This window comes from Lissotriton vulgaris, chromosome 3_1 (genome assembly GCF_964263255.1).
Source record: "Lissotriton vulgaris chromosome 3_1, aLisVul1.2, whole genome shotgun sequence".
NCBI classification, from domain to species: domain Eukaryota; kingdom Metazoa; phylum Chordata; class Amphibia; order Caudata; family Salamandridae; genus Lissotriton; species Lissotriton vulgaris.
This window is the reverse complement of record NC_141689.1, coordinates 328,816,254-328,840,613: the sequence shown is the minus strand read 5'-3', so window position 1 is coordinate 328,840,613 and position 24,360 is coordinate 328,816,254. Positions and strand designations below refer to the sequence as shown.

The following is a 24,360-nucleotide window of genomic DNA, read 5'->3' as shown; positions in this document are numbered from 1 at the left end:
AGGAACCTCTGCCAAGGAGGAAGCTGGAAGACTGAAGAAGAAGGTCTGTTCTGCTGTGTGTTTGTGGACTGACCTGCAGTTGCTTTGCTGCCAAGGAGAGGGGAAGGACTTTGCTGTGCGCTGTGTGCCCTTGCTTGAAGAGATCTCCAAGGGCCTGAGGAGAGCTGGCTCCTTGTTAAAAGTCCCAGGAACTAAAGGACTTCACCCCCAGCTTTTCCCCTGAACTCTGCCGAGAAAGTTCTGCCCTTCCTAGAGTGCTTGATCCAATTGTGGGGCCTCTGACAGTTGTGCCTGCTGTTTGGGATGCTGGACAAGTAGAAACAAAGTCAATCTGAAATTTTCACGCATCGCTCTCTTGCGGAGCGCATCCCCGGCAGTGCGAGGAAATTCCCAACGAAGCGAGGAGCGAGATCATCGCAGTGCCTGTCGCCGCTGGTTGAAATCACCGCACTGCCTGCTTGTGGACCGCATCACGTCACTGCGAGCATCGTCACAGAGTCATCGCATCGAGGGGCAGCGAGTGGAGAAGATCAGCGCTGCGCTGCGCATTGCCACCGCACCTGAAATTGTCGCCGTCCCGAACATCGTCGCATCGTGCCTGTTCGAGACGCTTCCTAACGAACCTGCGCACCGGAATCCATACAAGGTATAGCATCCCTCCCGATACAGACCGGATTCCTCGCAACATGCCCGCTGCGTCCAGCGGGGCTGTCGCATCGCCTACCCGGGGTCTCAGGAGTGACACTTGGCATGTATTTCAATGCTGCAGCTTCCATTTGGAACTTTTGTCGCATCTACAGGTACTTTGGGCTAAATGTAACGCAACTGTAGATTATTTTAACATAAACCCTAAAACTCTTTTAAAATCAAATTCTTGAACTGTGTATGTTGGATTTTTGTCTTTTTGGTCTTGTGTAGTTTAGATAAAGATACCTTATTTTTCTAAACTGATGTGGAGTCCATTTATGGTATTTTCACTGAGTTACTGTGAGTGTTGGTACAAATACTGTACATATTGCCTTTGATAAGCCTGCCTGCTCGTGCCAAGCTACCAAGTGAGCAGGGGTTATCTAAAGAGTGTATCCCCTTTACCCGGACTAGAAGCAAGGGTCCCTATTTGGACATTTTTACCTACCTCTGCGAACTAGAGACCCGGGATCCTACAAAACCCTTTATAAATTTGCCTCCAGTTTATTAAATCAAACAAAAGAGGGATTTTTGTACAGCAGCAATTTTAAACTCATATTTTTGAAGGTGCTCTTGTGACAATGAGTGTAATATTTGCCTAGGATCACACAATTTAAGACCAGTTTACGGGTCAAGTACATTACAGTTAGGTCGAGTAGATTATCAAGTTACTAAACCTGCAGTTCTAGTAACAATTTTATCAATTTTCGAGGTCTAATTACTAAAAATGTGTGAGTTTGTGGATATTCACCACCTTTTGTAGATGACCCCATGCTACAGTGCTCACAAACCTGCTACTGTGAGCAGATCTGCTCATGCAAACAGTTCTCAATTATGGCAGAATTGCTAGTGGAGCAATTATTTTTACGAGTGTAAAATCACATTTTCTGAAATCATTAATGTAATTTTTCATTTGTAAACATAGGAATTTGCAGATTAAAGAGTGCAAATAACTTCACTTTCAGGTCTGCATCTAGCCACTATCTACTGCTTTCTGTGACTGCTCTCCCTGACTAAACCACTATCCTTCTCATAGCCCTTAGTAACCTCCACTATTGGGAACATGTCCTTTAAGCCCTTAGCTTCTACCCCTAAATCCTCTGAACGGAGAATATCCCACAATCTAAGGAAGGAGTACCATATACCTGGGAGGCCAAAAAAAACTTAGCTCTTTTTACAGAGGCACTTGCATCCTTGGGTAAATTACTACACCCTGTCTCGGCGCAGTGATCCCAATCACAAGCTGCATCACGGGAGAAGGCAAACTTTTTCCTGGCCAGTCTTTGAATGCCCCTCTCTGGCCGAGTAAAGAGACCGAGTCACAGTCGTGCCCAGAGACTCAAGAAAGAAGCTAGCAATGTTGACATGTGCTTAAATTAAATCAATGAAAATGAACCCCTTGGTCGAGGTCCCCCACTTGCTTTGCCACTCTAAGTGGGTAATTCCGATGTATGATGATACAACGTGATCACTTAGATCGCGGTACATTACATTGCTGTTTTTACAATGCAAGTCGTTACAAAGACTTGCACTGGAGGGCGCTGGACTTAGAAATAGTGTGATTTACTATTCCAACTCCAGTCTACGTACAGTAGGGAAGGTGTTGGAATAGTAAATCACACTATTCCTTAATCTAGAGTGCCCTCCAGTGCAAGTCGTTGTAACGATTTGCTTTGTAAAAACAGCGATGTAAATGTATTGCAGTGTTTTGACCGCGTTGTAAAGGTTGTTTTCCGGGTAAATCTGCTTAGTGCATGCCAAGTTTCATGTTGGCCTTTCCAGTGTGTGTGAAAGTCGATGATTTTTTTCTTTAGTATCTCATACTCCTGCCCAAAAACGTCACCATGATCTGATTTTCACATCTGCAAGCTACGGAGCTTTTCAGTCTCTGATCTTGTAGACGTCCTCCCCTGCTCCTCAGTTTCTAACAAACGTTGCTGTTAACCAGTTGTCATCTACTTCATTTCATTATTGTATTCGACCATGTTGCACCCGAATGAATACCACAGAGAAAAGAGGAGAGAGCAGGTGCATTGATGGTTGCATGATTATTGTAGGCACAAGACTTATACTATTTCAGATCCCTAAGCTTGGCAGGAGCGGTGGGGCTTCAACTGTTTGCAAGGCTTTCAAAGTCTATTTCAAGAAGAAATGACAACATTAAAGGTTTCCAGAGGCTAGAATCATAAAAGCGCAGAGAGACCTTACGGTGTGATTTTTCATGGAAGACACTCAAGACAGTATTGGGAAGTCAACTTTAGTGTCAGGTTGTGTGATAAGTGTAAATACTTTTGGGTAGCTAATCAGGTCAGTGCTCTGTTGGTCTCTATGTTTGTGATCTACAGATACCTAGACCTTCACACAAGCATTACAGGTGGGCGAGCCAAGCAGAAACTGAGCTTGACTTAGACCACTGGCTCAACCCTTGTGCCACTGAAACTAGCGAGCCCAAACAGAGCCGAGCCTAGCAAGCCAGGCATTGCACCTAGATCCCCAGAGCACTTTTATAAATCAAATATTGATAAAACATCGGAGGGCTGAGCAAAGTCATAAGATTCTAATGGGCCTTTTCTGTTTGGAATGTTTCTGCAGAAACTGGTGACCTGGACAGTGATTGAGCGCTCTTTGTTTTGTCAATTATATAACTGCTATACCTGAAGTGTGGGGCACCTCCTGAAATCGCTTTGTTTGTCAAGTCAGGTCAGACAACAGCTGCAGGTACAGAAAAATAGCATCTCTCGCCTACCCTATAATATCACTATTTTGTTTGCTGTGCTTTAATGATCTTATCCATAGGGTGTACTCACAGTTCACAAAACATAAACCCGAATTCTGACTGCTCTATGACTATAAGAATTACATTTGTTTGTTTGTTCAAACATTCTTGAACCTTGCACTGATGCAGAAACCATATGAGGGATTACCCCTCAGCAAAAACTAAATCAACTCTCACTTACAATCTGAGAAGACCCGCACTGCCTGAAAAATGCTTATAAAGCGCTCAAAAGTCACTGACATGTTAGAACCTCGCCATACAAACAGAAACATTTCCCCAGAGTAGGAAATAAATATTTGAAAAAATATATACTTTTAATTCATCAAAGTTCTAAAAATGACAAATGACATAATGAAATTCCCACATAGGTAAACATATAGATAGTCCCACACATGCACTCTCTCAATACACACAAACAACCACAGACCCAGGCATACTCATCTACTCCAAGACCTCATAAGGAGTTAAACATTACAGAGATACAAGATACATAAACTTTCCAATACGTGAATCGGTTAGAACTAGACATAGAGATACATGATAAACATCACGCCGTTATTAATTTAGTGGGTTGATATAGTCCCTAAACAAAATGTCTTCTTATTGGGGAAGGTGGAATCAATGGAGGCACGTGGTTCTCCAGGGCCAACGCGCGTTCCGTTGTCTAACCCAGGTGGGGTCACACCTTCATCAGGGCGGTCAAATCATGTGAGGGACACAAGAAAATATGTGCCTGGGTTTAGGACCTCTAAGATGATTACCGGTGGTCAAGAAATCGATAAACTGGAGAGTTCAACCCAGGGGTCGGGGTAGTAAACTCGACACAGCTGAAGTAAAGTCAGGTATATAAGCCACGTTGATCCGAGTGTTGAATAGATAAGATGCGAAGATTTAGTTTAGTTTAGTTTAAGGGAGTTTGTAGAGCGCTTGGTAACACCTCCCGGCGTGTCCCCGCGCTGTGGAGAAGGAATGCAACAGCAGAGAAGAAATCCAATCACATAGTAAAGAGGCAGGTTTTCAACTTCTTCCTGAACATGATTTCATTACTCTCCAGCCTGGTATCTAGAGGCAGGAGGTTCCATTGCTTGGCAGCTAAGGTGCGGAATGATCTGCCTCCCATTCTAGCTTTTTTGGGGCAGGTAGTTCTAAGCAGACCCATTCCTTTGGATCTAAGAGATCTGTTAGGTTCATACACAGACGCCAAGTCAGACATATATGCCGGTGCTCTGTGATGAATTATTTTATGGCACCAGAGCATAGCTTTAAAGACAATCCTCTTACTGATCGGAAGCCAGTGGAGGGCTGCTAGAGAGGGGCGTGAAGGAGCTCGGCGAGGAAGTCTTAGCACCAGGCGAGCTGCCGCATTTTGTAGAACCTGTAGCTTTTTTATGTTTTTCTCTGATGTCCCCATGAGCAGCACGTTACCGTAATCAATACGGGACGTTATCAGTGCCTGCGTCACGATGCGCCTGGAGTTAATGGGTAGCAGGTCGAGGGTGCGGTTGAGGGTTTTCATTACCCCAAAACATTTGCCAACAGTCTTCTTTACGTGGCTGTCAAAAGACAGTTTATTGTCCACCCATACACCTAGATTCTTCGCCTCTCGTGCAGGCGAGGGCAGAGGACCCAGGCAGCTGGGCCACCACTCTGTCGTCCATTTGACCTCATTGCCTCCAATAATGAGGACCTCTGTTTTTGTCCCATTAAGTTTCAAACAGTGTTCATTCATCCACATAGCCAGTTTGGACATGCAGGCATTGAAGTTATCAGCTTCCTTAGAGGGGGCTTGGGTCAAAGATATGAGAAGTTGCGTGTCGTCGGCGTAGGAGACGAGCTCCACGCCGAACGACTGCACCACCTCTGCCAGCGGGGCCATGTAGAGATTGAACAGGGTGGGACTCAGGGCAGAGCCCTGAGGAACCCCCTGCCCAAGCATCACCCCGTCGGAGAGGAAAGTCCCTCTTTGAACTTGGAAGCTCCTGTTACTCAAGAAAGATTTCAGCCACCCCAGTGCCTTGTTGGTAACTCCCGCTTTATTTAGACACTGTAGCAGGATGGAGTGAGCTACAGTGTCAAATGCGGCACTGAGATCAAGCATGATGAGGGCCATTATCTTTCCCTCATCTGCTCCCTCACGTAAGGTTTCAGTGGCCCTCAGGAGAGCTGTCTCCGTAGAGAAGCCAGTTCTAAAACCCGACTGAGATTTATGGAACACATTATGGGTCTCAAGATGTTCCATAAGTTGACTGTTAGCGATTTTCTCTGCTAACTTGGCCATATAAGGTAGCAGGGATATAGGTCGTAGGTTATCCATTATGTCCATGCTGATGTTCGGTTTTTTCTTGATGGGTAATACTATTGCCTGTAGAGGTAGAGATAATTCACGCTCCACAAGGCCAGCACTTAAGTATATTGATTCATAGGGGTATATGGATTCACAGCGCCTTGAGATCCTTCCGGGTGAATAGCGCGCTATACAAATGTAATGATTGATTGATTGATTTAAAGTTAATCCGGAGTGCAGTAAAATCCGCTGCAGCATGGCCATCTGGCGGCGTGCGGGGAAAGAAAATCCTGCTGATAACAGAATCCACTCCCACACCAACAACCCTATTCGCACACACTAGACAGGCAAACATGAAACATGGCATGCACTAAGCAAAATAATCCACTTGGAGTGGTAAAGCAAGTGGGGTACCTCGATCAAAGGGTTAATTTTCATTAATTTCATTTAAATGCATGTCAAAACTACTAGTATCTTCTTCCTTGAGTCTCTGGACACTGCTGTGACTGGGTCTCTTTACTCGCCCAGAGGGAGAGGGGCATTCAAAGATGCCCAAGAAGAAGTTTGCCTTCTCCAATGTTGCAGGTGGTGTCTGGGACCACTGCGCCAAGACAGGGTGTAATCATGTACCCCAGGGTGTAAGTGACTGTAAAAGAGTTCAGTTGTTGGCCTACCAGGTATATGGTACTCCTTCCTTAGATTGTGACTACTGAATGTGGCTGAAACAGATTTATAGGTAATTGGGGCAAAATGGTCAAGTGACCAAGAAATGTAACAGTCCAAGGATTGTTATTAGTTGGTTGGTATGTCCAGTAAAGTAGACGATAAAAAGGGATGTCTACTGAGGTGATTCAGCTTGCAAAATCAATTTTTTAACACCTTAACCGCGGTACGATTTACCGCGGTGTGCTGCAGATTTAAAAAACCCACTTTACATGACGAGCTCAGCGCGTCATCAGCATACGAGCGCCATAGCTGATGACGAGCTCGGCTCGTCATCAGCAGCGAAGGGGTTAATAAATTGATTCGGACAGCACAATGGCTCTGTGAGTTAAATGCTTGCCACTGAGAAATTAGGTGATTCGATTAAAGGTTGGGTGGGTAATTATGTCCCAAGCGTAAATCCGTTTCAGAGTTTTGGGGGAATAACATGCAGAGTTCGGTGCTTAAATTATAACTGGTTCACTGTTTTTCCCTGTTAAGTTCCAGCACCTTTGGCTGTTGGAACTTAACAAAGGAGGAGGTATTTAATGCACCTAGTAATAACCAGGTGTGGTAAGCACCACCCAATTTGGAATTCTGACACCTCTCCAAACAAGTTTACAGGGGGTTCAGAAAACACCAAAGAGTAAGAAACGATAAAAAAAATAAAGATCTTCTCGTTAGGCTTTACCTTGTGAAGTGCAGGGATTTGCCTCTGCCACCAGAAGATTTACATGAGTTTGTAAATCTGGGGCAGCATCACATTTCATGGAAGTTGCATGGGAAAACCCACTGAAATGCCAATGGAACGCCTCCAGGGCGCAGAGTAAGGGTGCAGCAATTTGCGCTGTCACCTTATTCATAATTTATTAGGGCAGTCAAAGCCATGCAGGGTGACTTTGCGTGGCTTCATGTTTCGAAAGAGCCCTACTTCACGCATGTACCACTGTACATGGTGCAAAAATGACGCACGGCTCTCTTAAATAATCCCTCTAGAAATCACTAACTACCTCACTTTTAATGCCACAAGAAGTATGTGGACTAACCTAATTACTGCCTGCAAACCTCCCCCGTTTGTGCATGCTTTGAGAAATGTGGTAATACTGACCGCAGTGTGCGCATAAATATATTGCCCTGAGCTATTGCGCTCCTAATTCAAAAGTAAAGAAACTTTGAAACAATATTGCATATCTTTGCTCAGTGCCAATGATGTAACCGCGGTGGTCGACCCTAACCTCTGGCTTGAGGCTGTGTCTTTCTTTCTGGATGATGTCTCTTCCTAGTGCCTGCACAGAAAACCAACAATGTTGCTTCCCTCAACGTCAGGGGGGTACATTGATCGCAAAGACTAGGGGTGGAGGGGAGTGGGGTGAGCTACAGATTTTCCATCTATCACGCGGCATATCATGGTAATAATTGTATGAGAAGCAGAGCATGAGGAGGGCTTACAGGCTAGTGGAAAGTGCAAGGAGTGCAGATTGTGAGAGGTACTGAATACAAAACAGTATCTTGTAAAATAACTATGTTTTAAGACTTTTAAAACAGAGAAAAGAGTGCATGTGATTGTGTTTTTGTCTCAGTGACTATTTAGAAATTCCAGGTGAAATCCTACAGATACCTTACCATATTCTACTGAAAGCTCCTGTACCCCCCAACTATTTACTCTTTATTAAACAAACATTCATAAGGAGGATTTAACAACCCTCCCACTCCCCACCCCCCCCCGCCCCTCCACCCCCAAAAGCTATGCCCTTGCTCAGTGTAATGTAAGGGATTCATAGGTTGTGTTGCTTTTCCGGTCAGTCACATTTAGCTCCAAGCTACGTTGGTGATAAAGCGTTCTATAAATATTAAATAACTTAACGTGTTTATGTTCTTAGAGCGTGTTATGATGCATTTTTTCTCATCTTTAAAACTCCTTAAGGAGTCACAAATATACCATCACCGAGCATTTCCCAGTGGTGTTTTATAGGTGTGTAAACGAGACCAGTAGTGCATGAGTGCACCTTACTAATGCACTTAGGAGGAATAGCAGAAGGAGCAAAGGAAATATTGTTGGCACAGGCACCCAGGCTTTTCATATCTTTAACCTCATGCGCGCTAACGGAATTCCGCTCCTGCGCTGAGATTTTTAAAAACGCATGTTACGTGACGAGCTGGGCTCGTCATCAGCGTGGAAGGGGTTAATCTGGGGAAAGGTGAAGGCTTGTAAACCTTTAACTGGGATTTGTAGAATTTAATTGTGTTATATTGTAGCATTTGTATAGCGCCTCATACCTGTGTACAGGCTCCAAAGCGCTGGCGGTGGATGAGCAGGAGCGTGCTCTGTTCACTGTGCTTGTTGGGATTTGTAGAGCAGCTTATGGAAGAGCTTGGCACTGGGCCAGGAGGCTTGGGGGTGCTCCAGAGGTATCATGTCGAAAACGTAGCTGTGATGAAGCACACACTGAAGCATTAATGTGTATGAGTGATATAGTTGTATGTTGTAATGTTATGTTATCTGCAGGGCTTTAAGTGGGCAGGGTCCTTCCCGTGCTCAGCACCGGCAGTTCTAAAAAGCAGGAGCTGAGACGGGTCCCCATCGGGCTCTCCATTTTTGCCCTCACCCTCAGGGTAAAAAAAAATCTCATTTCGCAACAGTGTCACCCTTCACTGCCTTTGGAGTAACTTCCTTCACATTTTTTATCATTTCTGAACTGAAGCATTTTCAATATTATAGACAATGAAGCCACAGTGTTGCTTACTTATATTTTACAACTAACAACCATTGACAAAGCTAATAATGCTGTATTGTTGTAGGTGTCAAGTTACTTGTTGTATTATATATCTGGATGTAATGACAGAAACAGCAAAATATATGTCAGATGGCAGACTATGCTAATCACAGAATTTTAGCTTGCGTGTTTTTAAGCCACGCACTTCATTACATCGGCCACGCCCATTTGAGAGACAAACCCCCCCCCCCCCTCTCTTCAATCCCACTTAAAGCCTTGGCTCTATGTATTGGTATAGTTCACAACTCACCCAGGAGGGTTTCCTGACGCTGACAATTTAGAACTAACCGTGGGCGGAGAACTCCACTCCTCCCGTGGAGTGTGCGGAGTTGTGACTACACCGCGCTCCGCAGAGAACACAGAGTAGACACAACTCTGCACACTCAGTAGCGGAGCGGAGTTGACCAGTCCCCACCTCCACCCCCCAAGGAAGAATTACATTAAATATACATTAAAGGTTAAAAAATAAACAGTTACCTTGACTGCAGCGTCCCCAGGCTGCCATCCTCCTCTTCCTCTGCATTTCACAATGATCTGCTAATGCGCGTGCGCCCACGCATTCCTTGCGAGAAATACGCAAGCATGCGCAGATCATCGTGAAACCGAGAAAGAGGAGGACAGCAGCCTGGGGACGCCGCAGTCAAGGTGTTTAGTTTTTTACTTTTACTGTATATTTGATGTAATTCTTCCTAGGGAGGGTGGAGGTGGGCGGCGGAGTGGAGTTTCCATAGAGTTGGTCACCAACTCCGTAGACCTCCGCGTAGTGCCGCTCCGCCCAGGGTTAGTTAGAACCAAAATCTTCAGTTTGAAAGGTCAGAAAATGAGCCATGTGCATGGCCATAAGGATGCACGACAGGTCAGTCTATACCCTGTACTGTGCATCTGTGGCTGAAGGTCAGTCACTAGCTGTGTGTCATCGAAGCAGAGATGGGCCAAGCTGTGGCACGGCAAGATCCTGAGGAGGTGCCTGTCACCCACAGGGGTGTAAATCTGAAAACACCACACATCAACCCACAGAGGTGGAAGACTGAGCACCACACACCCATGACATCTCACCTCCACATCCCTGGCCCACAGGAAGACCATCAAGGCCCCATTAGCTCCTGTATACACAGGCTGTCAGGACTTACAGAACCCCTGCAGGTGTCCGGCAGTAGAGAGCCATGCGAAGACAGAGCTCTTGTCTCGAGTCCAGTGCTGGCAGCAAGGGGACCTGGATAAACTCTGAAATTAAAGTCCTGCTGTTCCTTTCTGATGATGCATATTCTGGAATGTCACTTACTCACACCTGACTGCCCAACCCCTTCTCCCTTGCTGCAGTCGGACCGGACCCTCCAAAAAAGAAGCATCAATCAATGCAATGCACTCGCAGGAAAGGAGGCTCGCAGTCGCAATATCCGCTCATAACGTAATGTCTCGCAACCCATGCTCCCTAAATACAGCAGCAGCCTTGGCCCCACCACAGAGAAGAAGACGTGATTCTTTGTAATAGTATATATAATATTTATACAATCTATGGTTTTTAGGTGAGCAGCAACAATACTTAATTGACAAAAGGTGCAGTTGAGCTCTATTTGCAATTGCTGCTCATATCTAATTCCTGCTTAATAAGGTCCTCTAAGATGTTCATCGCCACGCAATGTCCGGTTTTGTTTAGCATTATTCCATATGGACATAAACAAAACATTCCAGTCTCCTCTAACTATCCCAAGCTTCAAATTGGGTAAACTTTGAGAAAAAGTGGTGACGAATGCTCAGGGCAACAGCAAACCAACCCTATCCCTTCCAGCCTCCTGAGAAATTCCCAAGTTATGCAGCTACAAATTACTTCAAACTGAAACAGTGCTAATTCATCCCTTTGCCGAACGATGAAGTGGCCAGGCAGCCAGAAGATAGCTGTGGATGCGGTAGTGTGCTTTACATGAAAGGGGCACAAAATGTGTGTGAAAAATATGTGTGCAAGCGTGAAAGTGGTATTCTTTTATTTGGCCACAGCACAAGTAATATAGCGTGCATTGTTTACATTCTGTTGTTTCAATTAGTTTCAAGCTCAAAAGAACAATTTTTCAATATGAAACTACCACTTATTTTTGGAAAAAGTCATTCTCATTTTAACGCCATCAGTAGCTATGAGCGCTGGAGCCTGGAGGTTCTCCAAGCAGCTTGCCTAAAGAGTGCAGTATTCATTTGATGTTGCCGTGCATTGGTGGGGAAGCAGCGCAGATGGAAACTGCCACTTGAAACGTGACACAGACTATGTTTTTTAGATAAATGTGCAAATTTAAAATATCTGTGAGTGTTCACGCACAAGGCCTGTCTGATAATCATTCAACAGCATGATTTACATCTAAGGTTACTACAAGAATGGAGATGCTAGAGCCAGGGGTCCTACAGTGGACCGATTTGCCCTAGAAACAGGAACATAGATAACCTGCAGGAACTCCTGTCCAAAAATGTGTCACTGGGTTCTGCCTAAAACTTATACTGCAGCTGCAGACAAGTGATCTAACCAGCCCTTTTTCATCTGCAGTTTCTGCAAAAAGAAAAACATGCCGGTTTACATATACAGAAAACCACTGGCACTGGAAATTTACTCTGGGAACCCATAAATTGGGAGGTCAGGTGTGGCAGAGGAAAGGGGCCGTGGAGTCATGAGGCGCTGAGTTTCAAAAAGCAGAGTTGAGAGTTAACTTATACATTTATTTGCTGCAAAGAAATTGATGAAGAGGACACACAATAGTAAATCTGTTCAAGATTACTTAATAGCAATTTGTTGGAGTACTATCTCCTACTCTCTTACCTGCGACCTGCAGTCTCCGTGGCACTGGCTCCATTAGATCGCTGGCAAATCATGATTGTGCACCCCAGGTCAAGAGCATCAGCTTGCAATGCAAACGACAAGTCAAAATGAATAATTTATGGCCTGCTTCTGCTGGGTTTTCATTAATGTGCGTGGTTGTTAACAGAAAGCAGCTATGCACTTTTTAATTACTTCGACGATGTCCCACTAAGTTTATTGCCGAGACCGGAACTTTTCAGGACCCAGCTTGCCTTGCCCACAGCTCACCCATCAGCCCGCCCTCAACCGTAATAATAAACGAATGCTGAAGAAAATGCACCTTGAAAGGCAGGTGTGAATGACTGTCATCAATAACGTGGTGCAGTCATCATGCCTGGTTCTGGGTGGGCCATCCTTTGAAGACATACCAGACACAACATGAATCCGAACGGAAGGTGGAGGACACAGGACAGGTAGGTAAATTTCTTTTGAATAATTATTGAGCTCATCTCAATGGGGAGAAAAATTCAATAGCCCCGTCCCTGTTAAACAAGTGCTGGTGCTAAGCACCTGAAAGCTCCTGCACAAATTAAGCACTGCATTACACCTGTGTTTGACGGATAGTGTGTGGGTGTACAGAGGGGCCTATATGAAAAGACTTTTGATGCTGCATTGGAAGATTGAAAGTTGCTCCACACATGTTGTGGTGAACTTTTGACAAGGCGTACGCATGGAGCGAAGCAGAGAAATGCGAGAGAGTGCTTCTAAAGAAGAGGTGATCAGAAGAGACCTTACTCTACCCAAATGTTAAACCTCACAACAAATCGCACAACTCCCCACTTTTTAGTCAAAGTACCAACCACGCAGTCACCTACAATAAAGGCTCACATTTCCAACTTTGAGACATTTCCTCGCGTTCTCTCATTAAAAATCCAAGGGGCAGATTTATGTTGTGAATGCGCCACGTTTGCGTCACGCAACTGTGGCGTAAACGTGGCGCATCCCTACGACCGATTTACAACGTGACGCATCTAGGCAGATGCGTCACGTTGTAAAGCCCTGCGCCGCTTGTGGGCGTTCCGGCGCAGGGTGGGCGTTCCGGGACAGGTGCGCCTTGCAAAAGTGGCTGGGTGACATCTATAAGATTTCACTCAGTCACTTTTAGGCCAATGCTGCGTCAAAACCCTGCGCCTGCTTGAAGCAGGAGGAAAGGCTTGACGCAGCATTGGTCAGATAGGGCACCCCCGAGCCTTGCTGGAGCTGCGTCGCGCTTGCGACACAACTCCAGCAATGCGTCACTTTTACGGCACAGATGCGTGACGCATCTGTGCCGTTGTTGCCCCATGGTGCGCCGCATTGTAAATGCGGCGCACCATGGGTGGCGGAGCTGCAGCGCACCATAACTGGCGCATCCCTGGGGATGCACCAGTTATCATAAATCTGCCCCCAAATGTGTATTTGAACAATGTTTAAATGTTCTTACATAACATAGCACAACATGTGTATACGTAAAGCGCTCATTCACCCGAAGGCATCTTGGCGCTGAATAGCAGTTGTTTAGTGTGCGCGGGTGGACAAATATTCACTTATGGCTTTCCTTTCAACACATTAACATTTTAACATAATAACATATTCAAACAGCTTTGTTCAGCAAATTCACTAGGCGCTATCAGACACCAGGGCATGACACTGAGATGGGCAGAGAACACCATGGGAGTGCCTGGGTTTGTTTCAGCTGAAACCCACGTGCATTCATACATTCAAAACGTAGCTACAAGTTTTAATTCGATTAGTAAAAATGTATTTATAAATCTCCAGCAATGCATTTACACTGTAAAATACATTTTTATTTTGATACTGAAATACAATTTGCTGCTTGTCCACGTTATACTTACAGGCACTGATTAATCGTTACCTACCTGCAAGCGATAAAGTTAGAATCTTGGCACTCTCGGAAACAAGTGGGTACAGCAAGGAGAGGAAACAGAAAAACAAATGTCCAATTCCAGCCATTTTCTCCAGAGATGTGAACGAAGCAGAGAGCTGAAAACTGCGGTAACTGCAATCCAAATCCCAACCTTATGTAAGACTTTCCTATCACTCCAACTACCAATGGGAAGCGAAAACTGTCTAATTCCAGGCAGGCAACAGCACTCGCACTGTTGTGTGAAGGCGCCATCTTGTGGCAGGCTTCCAAAGCAGAATAACACGTTTTTTTTTTTAATTTTACGGGTCTACGCTATAAGGATGTTTAATTTTAGTGCGCTCACAACGTGCAAATCGCTGCCCCCTCACTGAACCGACCCCCAATGAGATAAACAATTGCATTTAGTGTGGTTTAACCAAGGGCGCGGCCTTTTATTCACATAGCATCAGTGAGGAAAGATAGCTATAGTTAAGCAGACATTATTGTGATGAGAATACATGACCATCAAAGGCATTATTGTAATGAGAATCAGCAAAACAGATCAGAGATTGTGTAAGCAATGCAAAATGTGTCTCCATCCATTATTACAACTCTACACTTCAGCAGGCACTTGTAAGATCAGCCAAAGACATTATGAGAATACAAGAGGCAATATCAACAGAACAGCTCAGAGTATGCAAGCAATAAAACAGTTGTCTCCACCCTTTACAGCAGAACACTGCGGAATGCAAAAAGTGCCAGCAGGTCCCTTTTTCATCTCCATCGCCCACGCACTCAACCAAGGGCATAATGTCAACTTCCCTTCCATCACGCGGAGGGATGGGCAGTACCAGCAGTTTCACATACACCAGGGCACCGCATAGGCGCTCCATCCCTGCCGTGGTACCTGTCACCAGGCAAAACCCCACAGAATGTTCAACTCCAGGCATACTGGGGTAGGGCAGAGAGGTCCTGGACCACTTGCAGGTCAGTTCCACCTCCTACCTGCCCAGTGCCCACAAAAATCAACACCCCTCCAAGGGGCAAGTTAAGTAAATCAGTCCAAACTTTTGCTAGCCTCCTTCTTCTGCTGCAAGAAAATTCCACCGCCAATTCCTTCTTCATCCAGCAGTAGGTGGGTGGTTGATTCAATACTTTGGAAGGAAAAGATACTGAACTTTCGCTTTGTGGTGCCTTATATGATGCCTCGCTGGGCGCCCCCAGATGAAGTCATGGTCGGCCCTCTTCATGGCGAAAAAAAGACAAAGGACTCCCCACCCTGGATCCTACCCTTGTAGCGACTAATGGTGCCCCAATGAGAGTTTTTTGGGAAGCTAAGGCTACATTACATAATTTTTATTTCAAGGTTTAGTAGGCTACAGTAGAGGTATACTTTTCCTATTTTTGTTGGGGAATGTGGCAGGATAAAAGTGTTAAAAAGTAGTGGTGGGCTAAATCAAATACTCAGTGCACAATAGCTTCAAATTGAGTGATGTCATAGGTCATTATCAAAGGAATTGATGTCATAATTCACCACATTTGTCTCTTTAAAGTGACTGGCAATTTTTCCTTCTTTGCTTTGAGGGCCAAATCTTGTGACAGGTAGCAAGCTTTGTCAAGAAGAAGCCAGCAGCCTCAGTGGTGGAGCTCAACAATTTTAAAAGGTGTATCATCAAGGCTGCAACGTGCATGCATTCAAAACCTTTTCGAAGAGTTTGGCGAGTGTATGCCTGCTGTAGTCTATTGATGCCATACACACAAGGCTCCTTGTGGGTGTGGGAGGACTCTGAACAGGAACTATGTGATATGCAAAGGGGGTGTTAGGATGTGGTTCTGGGAAGTCTGACATAATATGCAGAGTGTGACTGGATGCTGGAGAATCAAGATATGTTGAACTGCAGCTCCCATGGGTAGCGTAATCTATCTGTATGCTCCAGGGCTGGGGAAGACTCTACAATTGGTAATGAGTCGGGGATTACGTGCAGATGGAAAATAAAACTGCTTCACCTAAGAGTTTGCAGCAGTACAGCAAACTGCTTGTGCATGCCATGTGTGCCCAGAATCAATGAAAAGCAGTCTGCGACCGACACAAGTGGAGTCAAAGTTGTGTTCCAGCCCGTACACGGCTGCAGAAGCAATCGAAGGCCCTGAAGAGCAGCATATTCAAAATGCCTGCCAATACTGCCGATGAGGTTGTCAGCAGAGATGCTGTCCTGCACCCCAAACATTAAGCAACTAGTCAGACGAAGCAAGAATATAACCTTAACGCCAACAAGGTACAAGAAAAGAGACCATACTTGCACTCAGAGTTGATTGAAGTACTCATGCTTCTGTAGCTTATGCTCGCAGAAGTTGTCAGAGCTGCCCTATGGAGTGAAATCATCTGAACAACATAAGCTAGCAAAATGATGGCAGAATGGAGCATATAATGCAGCAGTGTTCTTGAAGTCACCACCGCCATTTGACACATCGAAGAAGCCAAACCTTGGTGGTACATGGACATTGTGGATTGAAACCTTTGATGTCTTCATAGATGCAGTAGAGGAAGAAGATGAGAAGAACATTATTAAATATTTGAAAAATCTTGCAGGTGATAGAGTGAAAGAAGCGGTAAAGAACATTTCACAGACCGATGCAACGTCATTCCTAAAGGTGAAAGAAGTACTGGGAGTCAAGTTCAATCAATTGCTGAATTTTGATTATGAAAGGTATATCTCTAGTAAAGCAAAACAACAGACGGGTGAAACAATGGATGCGTTCGGTGGAAGACTTGACTTACTTATCAAACATTGCAAGTTCTATGACTTTACCTATAAATAAGCCATGAGTCTTAGAATCATGGATGACTGTCTTTTAGAGTTTTTCAGAAGGCACATGTTGAGAGAAATACTCAGACTAGAGAAAATGCTAATGGCTGTGAGCGCAGCAGAACGAGCAGAATGAAAAGCTGCTCATATGGAGGCCAGGGCAGTGCACAATGAATAAGCATTGACCATGAAAAGCAAGTGCAAGCACGCAACAGATGCAGGTAAGTTGATGTCATCAATAAAAATGAAACTATGCTCCTGATTGAATTTTCATTTCCCCATGGAGGTAAATGTCCAGCTCTAGGACAAATCTGTAAGGGCTGTAGGAAAGGGAACCACTTCATAACTGTGCATTGAGCTAAGTACAAATCAAGTGTGTCATGTTAAAGGAAAAAGATGGACGTGAGAATGTACCAGAAGCACTCTTGCCACAACCACAAAACCAAAAATCAACATCATCTACGACAAGTGCAGACCAAGTAAAATCAATCATTATCTAGTTAGTCGTACAAAGCTTCCTCAAGGTCGCTATTGAGCTCTTGCAAAGATGGGCGTGTGCTAACGGGGAATAAGCTGACCGTGAAGTAAATCACAGTTAAAAAAAACTCACTAAACAGAGCGTCAAACTTCTTTCGGACACTGTCCCAAAATGACATTGAAGGAAAAACAGGAATACATTAAGGAAATTATAAATAATGTGGACATTGCCTGCCTCCAAGAGACATGGCTATGCGACGAAACCCCAACATTTGAAGGATATCTACAGTTACATCACCCCGCCACAAAGAAAAACTATGGGCGACCCTCGGGGGGCCTGTTGACATTGATATCAACAAAAGCAATGAGGGAAGTTAAATTGCTGAAAACAAAATGTAAATGGGTTCAATTAAGTAGAATAGAACTCCTGACAGTGGATTTGAACTGTAAAATGTTGATTTTAATGAATGTATATATGCAGTGGGATAATGCGGAGGAGTACAAAAGGGAGATGAGTTGTTTTAAAGAGGACATAGATAGTACCTTAGAAAAATACCCCGCAGATATAATAATATTAGCGGGGGATTTTAACCACAAACTGAACCCAAAAAAGGCAGACATGTGGAACAGGGAACAGAGAGAGGTGTACGGAATAAACCCAGCTAGGTTCCCAAAGGGGGAGATCTCGAAACAGGACTTAGAACTAGTACACGTAATAGGAGGAAGGGGCTTTCATTGTGTAAATGGGAGAATAGAGACAGACTCCCCAGCTGGAAAGACGTTTAATCTCGGGAACCAGAACGGCCTTATTGACTATATATTCCTGCAACCCTGGAATTTCCCCCAGATCAAAGATTTTAGGATAGAACAAAAAGAGGTGAGTGATCACAAACTTCTTCACCTAACAATAGCAGGGGGTAGGAAATCGCAGAGAGACACTGTGATTAGCCAGGAGGTCAAATACCCCAAAAGGGTAACGACACGACTAACGGACGAATATATGGAAAAATTGAAGGCCATGCAAATAAAAACGGCACCTGAAAATGTTGAGAATAAAAACCTGGAATGGTTTATTGGGAAATTAGAAGAAGTGGTACACTGTCTAAGAATACACTTACATAGGGAGAAACCCACAAGGGCAAAACAGATAAACAGAGGGAAAGGGTTCTCGGTGGCATGTCAATCCAAGAAAAAAGAGATACGTGCGGTACAAAGAAGGCAAAAAAAGAACTGCACACAAGAGAGACAGGAGCAGTTAATTAAGATGAAAAAAGAATTTAAAGTGATGGTATCGAACTCGAAAAGGATACATAAAGAGAAATGCTGGTTAGATCTGGGAGAAGCCATAGAGGATAAAAATCTAAGGCAATTTTGGAAATTAGTAAAGGCAGCAGCCGGATCTGCAGATGGGGAATTAAACTGTGTAGTGAGTGAGGCCGCATGGGAGGAGTACATAAGGGAACTGTATGGGGTGAGAACACCCAGAAAGGGTGCAGAGGTTAAAAATTGGCAAGAAATCTCAGAAGATTTATTAGCCAAATTTAACGAAGAACAAGTAGAGCGTACAATAAAAGAATTAAAGCTAACCCGTGCAGCAGGCCCAGACAATCTCCCCGCAGTAATACTGAAGTCGGAGGTTAAGTGGTGGGCAAGATTGCTTGCAAAGATGTTCCATGTAGTCCTAAAAGAAGGCGAAATGCCACCTTCTTGGAAGGGTGCCATAATTAGACCAATTCACAAGAAAGGGAGCAAAGAGGCACCACAAAACTACCGGCTGATCAACTTTCTAGATATAGGTGAGAAAGTATTTTCTAAAATTGTACTTAAACAATTGAATGAATGGGTTGAAAAGTTCCAAATAGTACCCACAGAACAGGGTGGTTTTAGAGCGGGCCACTCCACTATAGACCATGGTTTTGCGCTATGGGCTATGGCTAAGAAGTCGACGGAACAAAACGGCAAGCTATGCTGTTGTTTCGTCGACTTCAGAGCAGCCTTTGATTCAGTGGATCGGGCCTGCCTGTGGGATACCCTAAAGAGGTTAAAGATCCCTAAAGATCTCTTCATAATAATTCAGGAACTACATAGAGAAAATTGGAGCAAGTTATCAAGGATACCATGGGTGCTTTGACCCCAAAAATACCTATTGCCAATGGATTAAGACAGGGCTGTGTGTTGGCCCCCCAGTTGTTCTCGATTTTTCTGTCAGATCTCCCGGCATACCTTGAGGTAGAGGGTAGTGCTAGCGCAAATATGGATGGGAACAAGGTATCCTGTCTATTGTACGCGGACGACCTGGTAATAGTTGACCAGACAGAGAGAGGTCTCCAAAGAAAACTTAATGCCTTTAATACATATTGCGCTAGCAAATTTCTAACTATCAATCTTGATAAAACGAAAACCTTATGCTTCGGTAAAAAGATAAGTAGGTTTAGTTGGTATATAGGCGATCTCAAACTGGAGACAGTAAATGAGTATCGATACCTGGGTATATGGTTCGACAGGGCGTTAAATTGGAATACCCAACTGGAAACACAAGAAGCAAAGGCAATCTCTTCCATATGTGGTTTAAAAAGGTTCAATGGGGAGTATGGAGAGATGTCACATCGACCAATGCTCAGAGCCTTTGAGGCAATGATCCCCTCCCAAGTTCTGTACGGAGCCGAGATCCTTCATTTGAGCGGTAAGGGATCCTGGGACGTGATAGAGGGGAAATGCATAAAAAGGCTCCTATCACTTCCACAATCTTCGATGATACAGGCCATAAGAACAGAAATAGGCACAAAGTCCTGGGTGATACAAACTCAGATGGCGGTAATCAGATTTTGGAAGAGACTGGAAGACCCTGAAAGGCAAAAAGTAGCTCACTGGTGTCGTAAAGAAATCCAGAAAAGTGAGCCAAAATGGGCTAAGGCCAGTAGGGAAAAATGTATGGGAATTTGCAAAGTACTGGAGATCGAGGTAGACCAGGTAACTTACCAAGTCCTCTGTTCCAAAGGAGAGCTGAAGCAAAGAGGGAAAGAAGTTTCCAAATTGAGAGATATAGAATATTTGGCAAAGAAAAAATCAGTAGCGCATATGCTAAATGCTTGGTCTAAAGAAAATTGGTTCCCCTACCTAGACATTTTACCAAACCGTGGGTATAGGCAAGAGATCCTTAGGTTACGGATCGGGATTAACCCATGGGTAGTAAACAGAGACCTCAAAACAAAAATGTTAGACCCGCAAGGACTCTGTAGGTGTGAGTTGGGAACAAAAGGAGACCTGCCACATATCTTGCTAGATCACCTGACACTTTTAGAGCAGAGAAAACTGTGGCTGCGGCCTGTATTTTTAAACCATGATATAAAAACAAGGACGCAGGCAGCCAACCTCTTAGCAGAAATCCCCTCTGTGGATATTGTAATTGCCCTGGGGAAATTTATAAAGGGAGCCCTGAGAGCACTGAGAAGTCAAGAATAATCTGTAATACTGTAGCACAGCTAGGCTGAATGAAAGTGCCTGTAGGGGTAAGATAACGAATAGGTTTTATAACTTGTAAATATAGGTTTTAAGAAATGTAATTTTTAGTGTTATTTTGTACTTTTGATAACGGGTGGAGATCCCTTTTAATAGATTAACTTTTAAAAAAGTTTTAGGAATTTATTGTGCATTCTCCTTCCAGTATTATGTTCATTGCATTGTTTAAAGACTATGGTCATAATAAACATATTTTTGACAGTGACAGTGACATTGAAGGTAAACAGTCACCCCATATCCTTCATTTTTGACAGGGGGCATTGATCAATAGGATGCCAATGGAAAAGTTCAACAGTCTCTCACCTTTGCCGTGCCTCACTCCTTGAGACATGAAGGTATAAACCCTGGCAGCTTCTAAACCACTAATGAGCCAAGGGTCCTTTACAGCGGCAATGCAGCACAAAACGACTTTGGTAAGAGCCACCATCCATTTCCTAAAAGGAACACACTTGGGTGCATGTCTGCTCATTTTTGCCACAGCGGCTGATATGGGATAATATCTCTTAACCAAAACCTCTTTTCTCAGCCTGAGATCATAAGCTACTTTCCGTAGTTGGTTCACATTTTGAAAAAGCTAAAGATAATGAGAGTACAGCTTCATATCAACATAGACATTTGTCTGATTACCCAGCAGCAGTTCAGAGTTGCTTTTCATCTGCAAGAAGCTGTGGAGAAAGAGTTGGCAGCACTTTTGAAACTTTACATCTTTGAGCATTCCACAGGCCCCACATTATGGGTGTCGCCCATAGAAGGTGTACCAAAAAAGGACAGAGATAGAGCAGTGCCCATTTATATTGATATGTGCCAGCCAAACAGAGCCATTGAAAGGGAGAGACACCCTGGTCTGCACCTAAAGCTACAGTCTTTTGCAGTCTTCATCTAAACAAAGGGTACAACCATTTTCAGTTATAAGAGAATTGCACATAGATTACCACTTCCTCCACTGATTTTGTTTTGTTCAGATACATGAGACTGAATTTTGGAGTGTCGTCAGCCTCTGAAATATTTCAGGATGTTATCCATAGAATAATCCAACCTGCAGCACATGCTTTCAGTTACAGTGATGACGTACTTCTCTTTGGAAAACCCAGAAAGAACATGACAAAGCCCTCTCTCAAGTGTGCCAGTTACTTGCTGATGCAGGTCTAAGTTTGAATTCAGCGAAATGTGAGTTGCGCAAAACCAAACTTCTTTTTTTTTGGGCATACATTCTCTGATGCAGGAATGACTCAAGAGCCAGACAACGTGCAAGCACTGTCAACCCCTTGCCCCCCCCCCCCTAAATCCCAGATTTCACCCTGATGCGATCCTTTTTAGGCATGGCCAGTTATTGCTCAAGATCGTTCACAATTTTGCCACGGTGAGTGCCCCATTGAGATACTTGACAAAGCAAAATGTTCTTTTTCAGTAGTCTTTTGACTGTGATCAGAGTTTCAAATTATTCAATCATGCAACTGAGAAGTCAACTTAAATGGCCTACTTAGGGCCTAAGCTACAAACTAAAGTCACAGTAGATGCAAGCCCGGTGGGGCTAGTAGCGCAGAGATACATTGTGGTCTATGCTAGTTGAAGCCTGTCTGAAACAGAATATTCCTATTCTCAGTCATTAGAAGAAGACTCTGGATGCGAACATTTTTATGTTTTCCTCTTTGGAAAAAGATTTACTGTCATCATGGCCCACCAGGCGCTACTCACTATTTTTGGGAACCCAAAGGCTTAGATGCCTCCTCGTATCGAAAGGTGGGGGTTGAAGCTGCAAGAGTGTGACTATGACATTGTTCGCAAACCTAGGAAGGATCCGAAGCCAGCCGATTACTTCTCATAAGCGCTGTTACATCGTCTTAACTCGACATCCAGGATAGCTGAGGTACATCTTTATTTTATTGCGAAGTCCAGACTACCAGCAGCCCTGTCGGAGGACCAAACCACTGCTGCCACCAACACAGATCAAAACCTGACTATTGTAAACTAACTCACTGAAAACCAGTCATGGAGATGATGAACTCGGCCTTTGGCTGATAATACTCAATTCCAAAAGTTCAAAAACATACAGTATGAGTTATCAGTCACACAAGAAGGCATAATACTGAGAGGCTTGAGAATCTTCATACCTGAGAGACTGAAGCAACGGGTCATCGAGTTGTAACATGACGGACCTCGTGGCATTGTAGCCACCAAAGAGCCTTGAGAGACAGAATGTGGTCCCCTTAGCTGGATGAGTAGGTATAAAAGGAGCTGAAAGCATGCCACATCTGCAATTGCCTGTTTCCCAAGGACCTTCCTGTCCATGCCTGGACAAGAATTTCCGTTGACTTCTTTGGACCATTAGGAGATGGATATCATATCATGGCAACTATTGATGATTATGTAGACACGAAAATCAACCCGAGGGAGCGGACGGTCGGTGCGAGCAGCTTGAGATTGGACCCTAATTATAAAAGGGCTTTGAGAGCAAATATTCTACGCCTAGCAATTACCAAGCACCTTACAGTGATTAATAAAGGAATAAGGTTGGGAGTGCACTGCAAACATTCTCTGGGCTAAAGATAGACTTCTGTTTTTAAATATTCTTGTGTAACTTGGACCTATTTTAAAACTTTAATCCTATCTTGCCTTGTGCTCCTCTGGGCATCTCTTTCCACCATTTAACACCCGTGCAGCCGAGGTAAACGCTGCCGCGGGCTAGGGAAATTAGCTTTTGCCGCCATCACCGAGCCTGACCTCAGGCCACGCGGACTCGCACTAGACCACGCCCCCATCACCGCCTATAAGTAATGTGCTTCCACGTACGCGCAGCGGACGGGCGCAGCGGGCGCGCCGTTTGCGCGCCGAAGGCGCGCCTAAAGCAAGCCCGTCTGGGCCCGTCCGGACCCGGCCGGCCCCAGGCCTGGTCACTATGCCCAACTCTCTCACAGGCTGACTCACCTACACTCAAGACAGGCTCCGTGCACTTAACCCCTCGAAAAACTTTAAGTGTAACTACATCTATACAGGAGAAAAACCTTTCACTAACTGTGACCTCTGCAATCCGGCCCTTACCACCGCAGAACGCCAGGGCCTACAGATCGGTCTTCTTAACTGTAAGTCCCTTCCTAAACATTCCCACGAGATCAACCTCCTTGTCCATGATCATGCCATCGACATTCTGTTCCTCACGGAAACTTGGCTCACCCCCTGCTCTGATTCTGACATTGTCAATGCTCTACCACCTGGCTACCAAATCCACTCTCAGAATAGACCCCTCGGCAGAGGAGGTGGCCTGGCAATAATTTACAGAGAGCACTTCACCTGCAGAACTAACGATGGTAACATCCATGACTGCGAAAGCTGTCACTTTGCTCTACAGATATCTCCTGTAACTTCCCTCTCTGGTCTACTGATATACCGCTCTCCTGGAACCCCAGCCAAATTCTCTAGCGCTCTTGTCGATACGGTTACCCAGATGGCAACAACAACTCACAACTTTCTAATCCTGGGAGACCTCAATCTCCATCTACTAGACCCTAAGGACATAACTGCATCCGAACTTCTCCTGGACCTCAATTCTTTTGGCATTCGACTAGTGAACTCAGAGCCCACCCATGACAAAGGACATCTTCTGGACCCCATTTTTACCAACATCTCTAACCTCAAAACCCACACTCCTTTT

At 44.5% G+C, this 24,360-nt stretch overlaps 1 protein-coding gene across 1 annotated transcript in view; it reads right to left on the bottom strand.

Moving 5' to 3' along the window:
• The window catches only part of LOC147726407 (UDP-glycosyltransferase 3A1-like), a 539,556-nt gene extending 525,457 nt beyond the window's left edge, over positions 1 to 14,099 (bottom strand). The window contains exon 1 of the mRNA XM_086960529.1: positions 13,922 to 14,099. Coding sequence (XP_086816655.1) covers positions 13,922 to 14,015 — 94 coding nt within the window. The 5' untranslated portion in view covers positions 14,016 to 14,099. The remainder of the gene's footprint in view (positions 1 to 13,921) is intronic.
• Between the last annotated feature and the right edge of the window lie 10,261 nt (positions 14,100 to 24,360).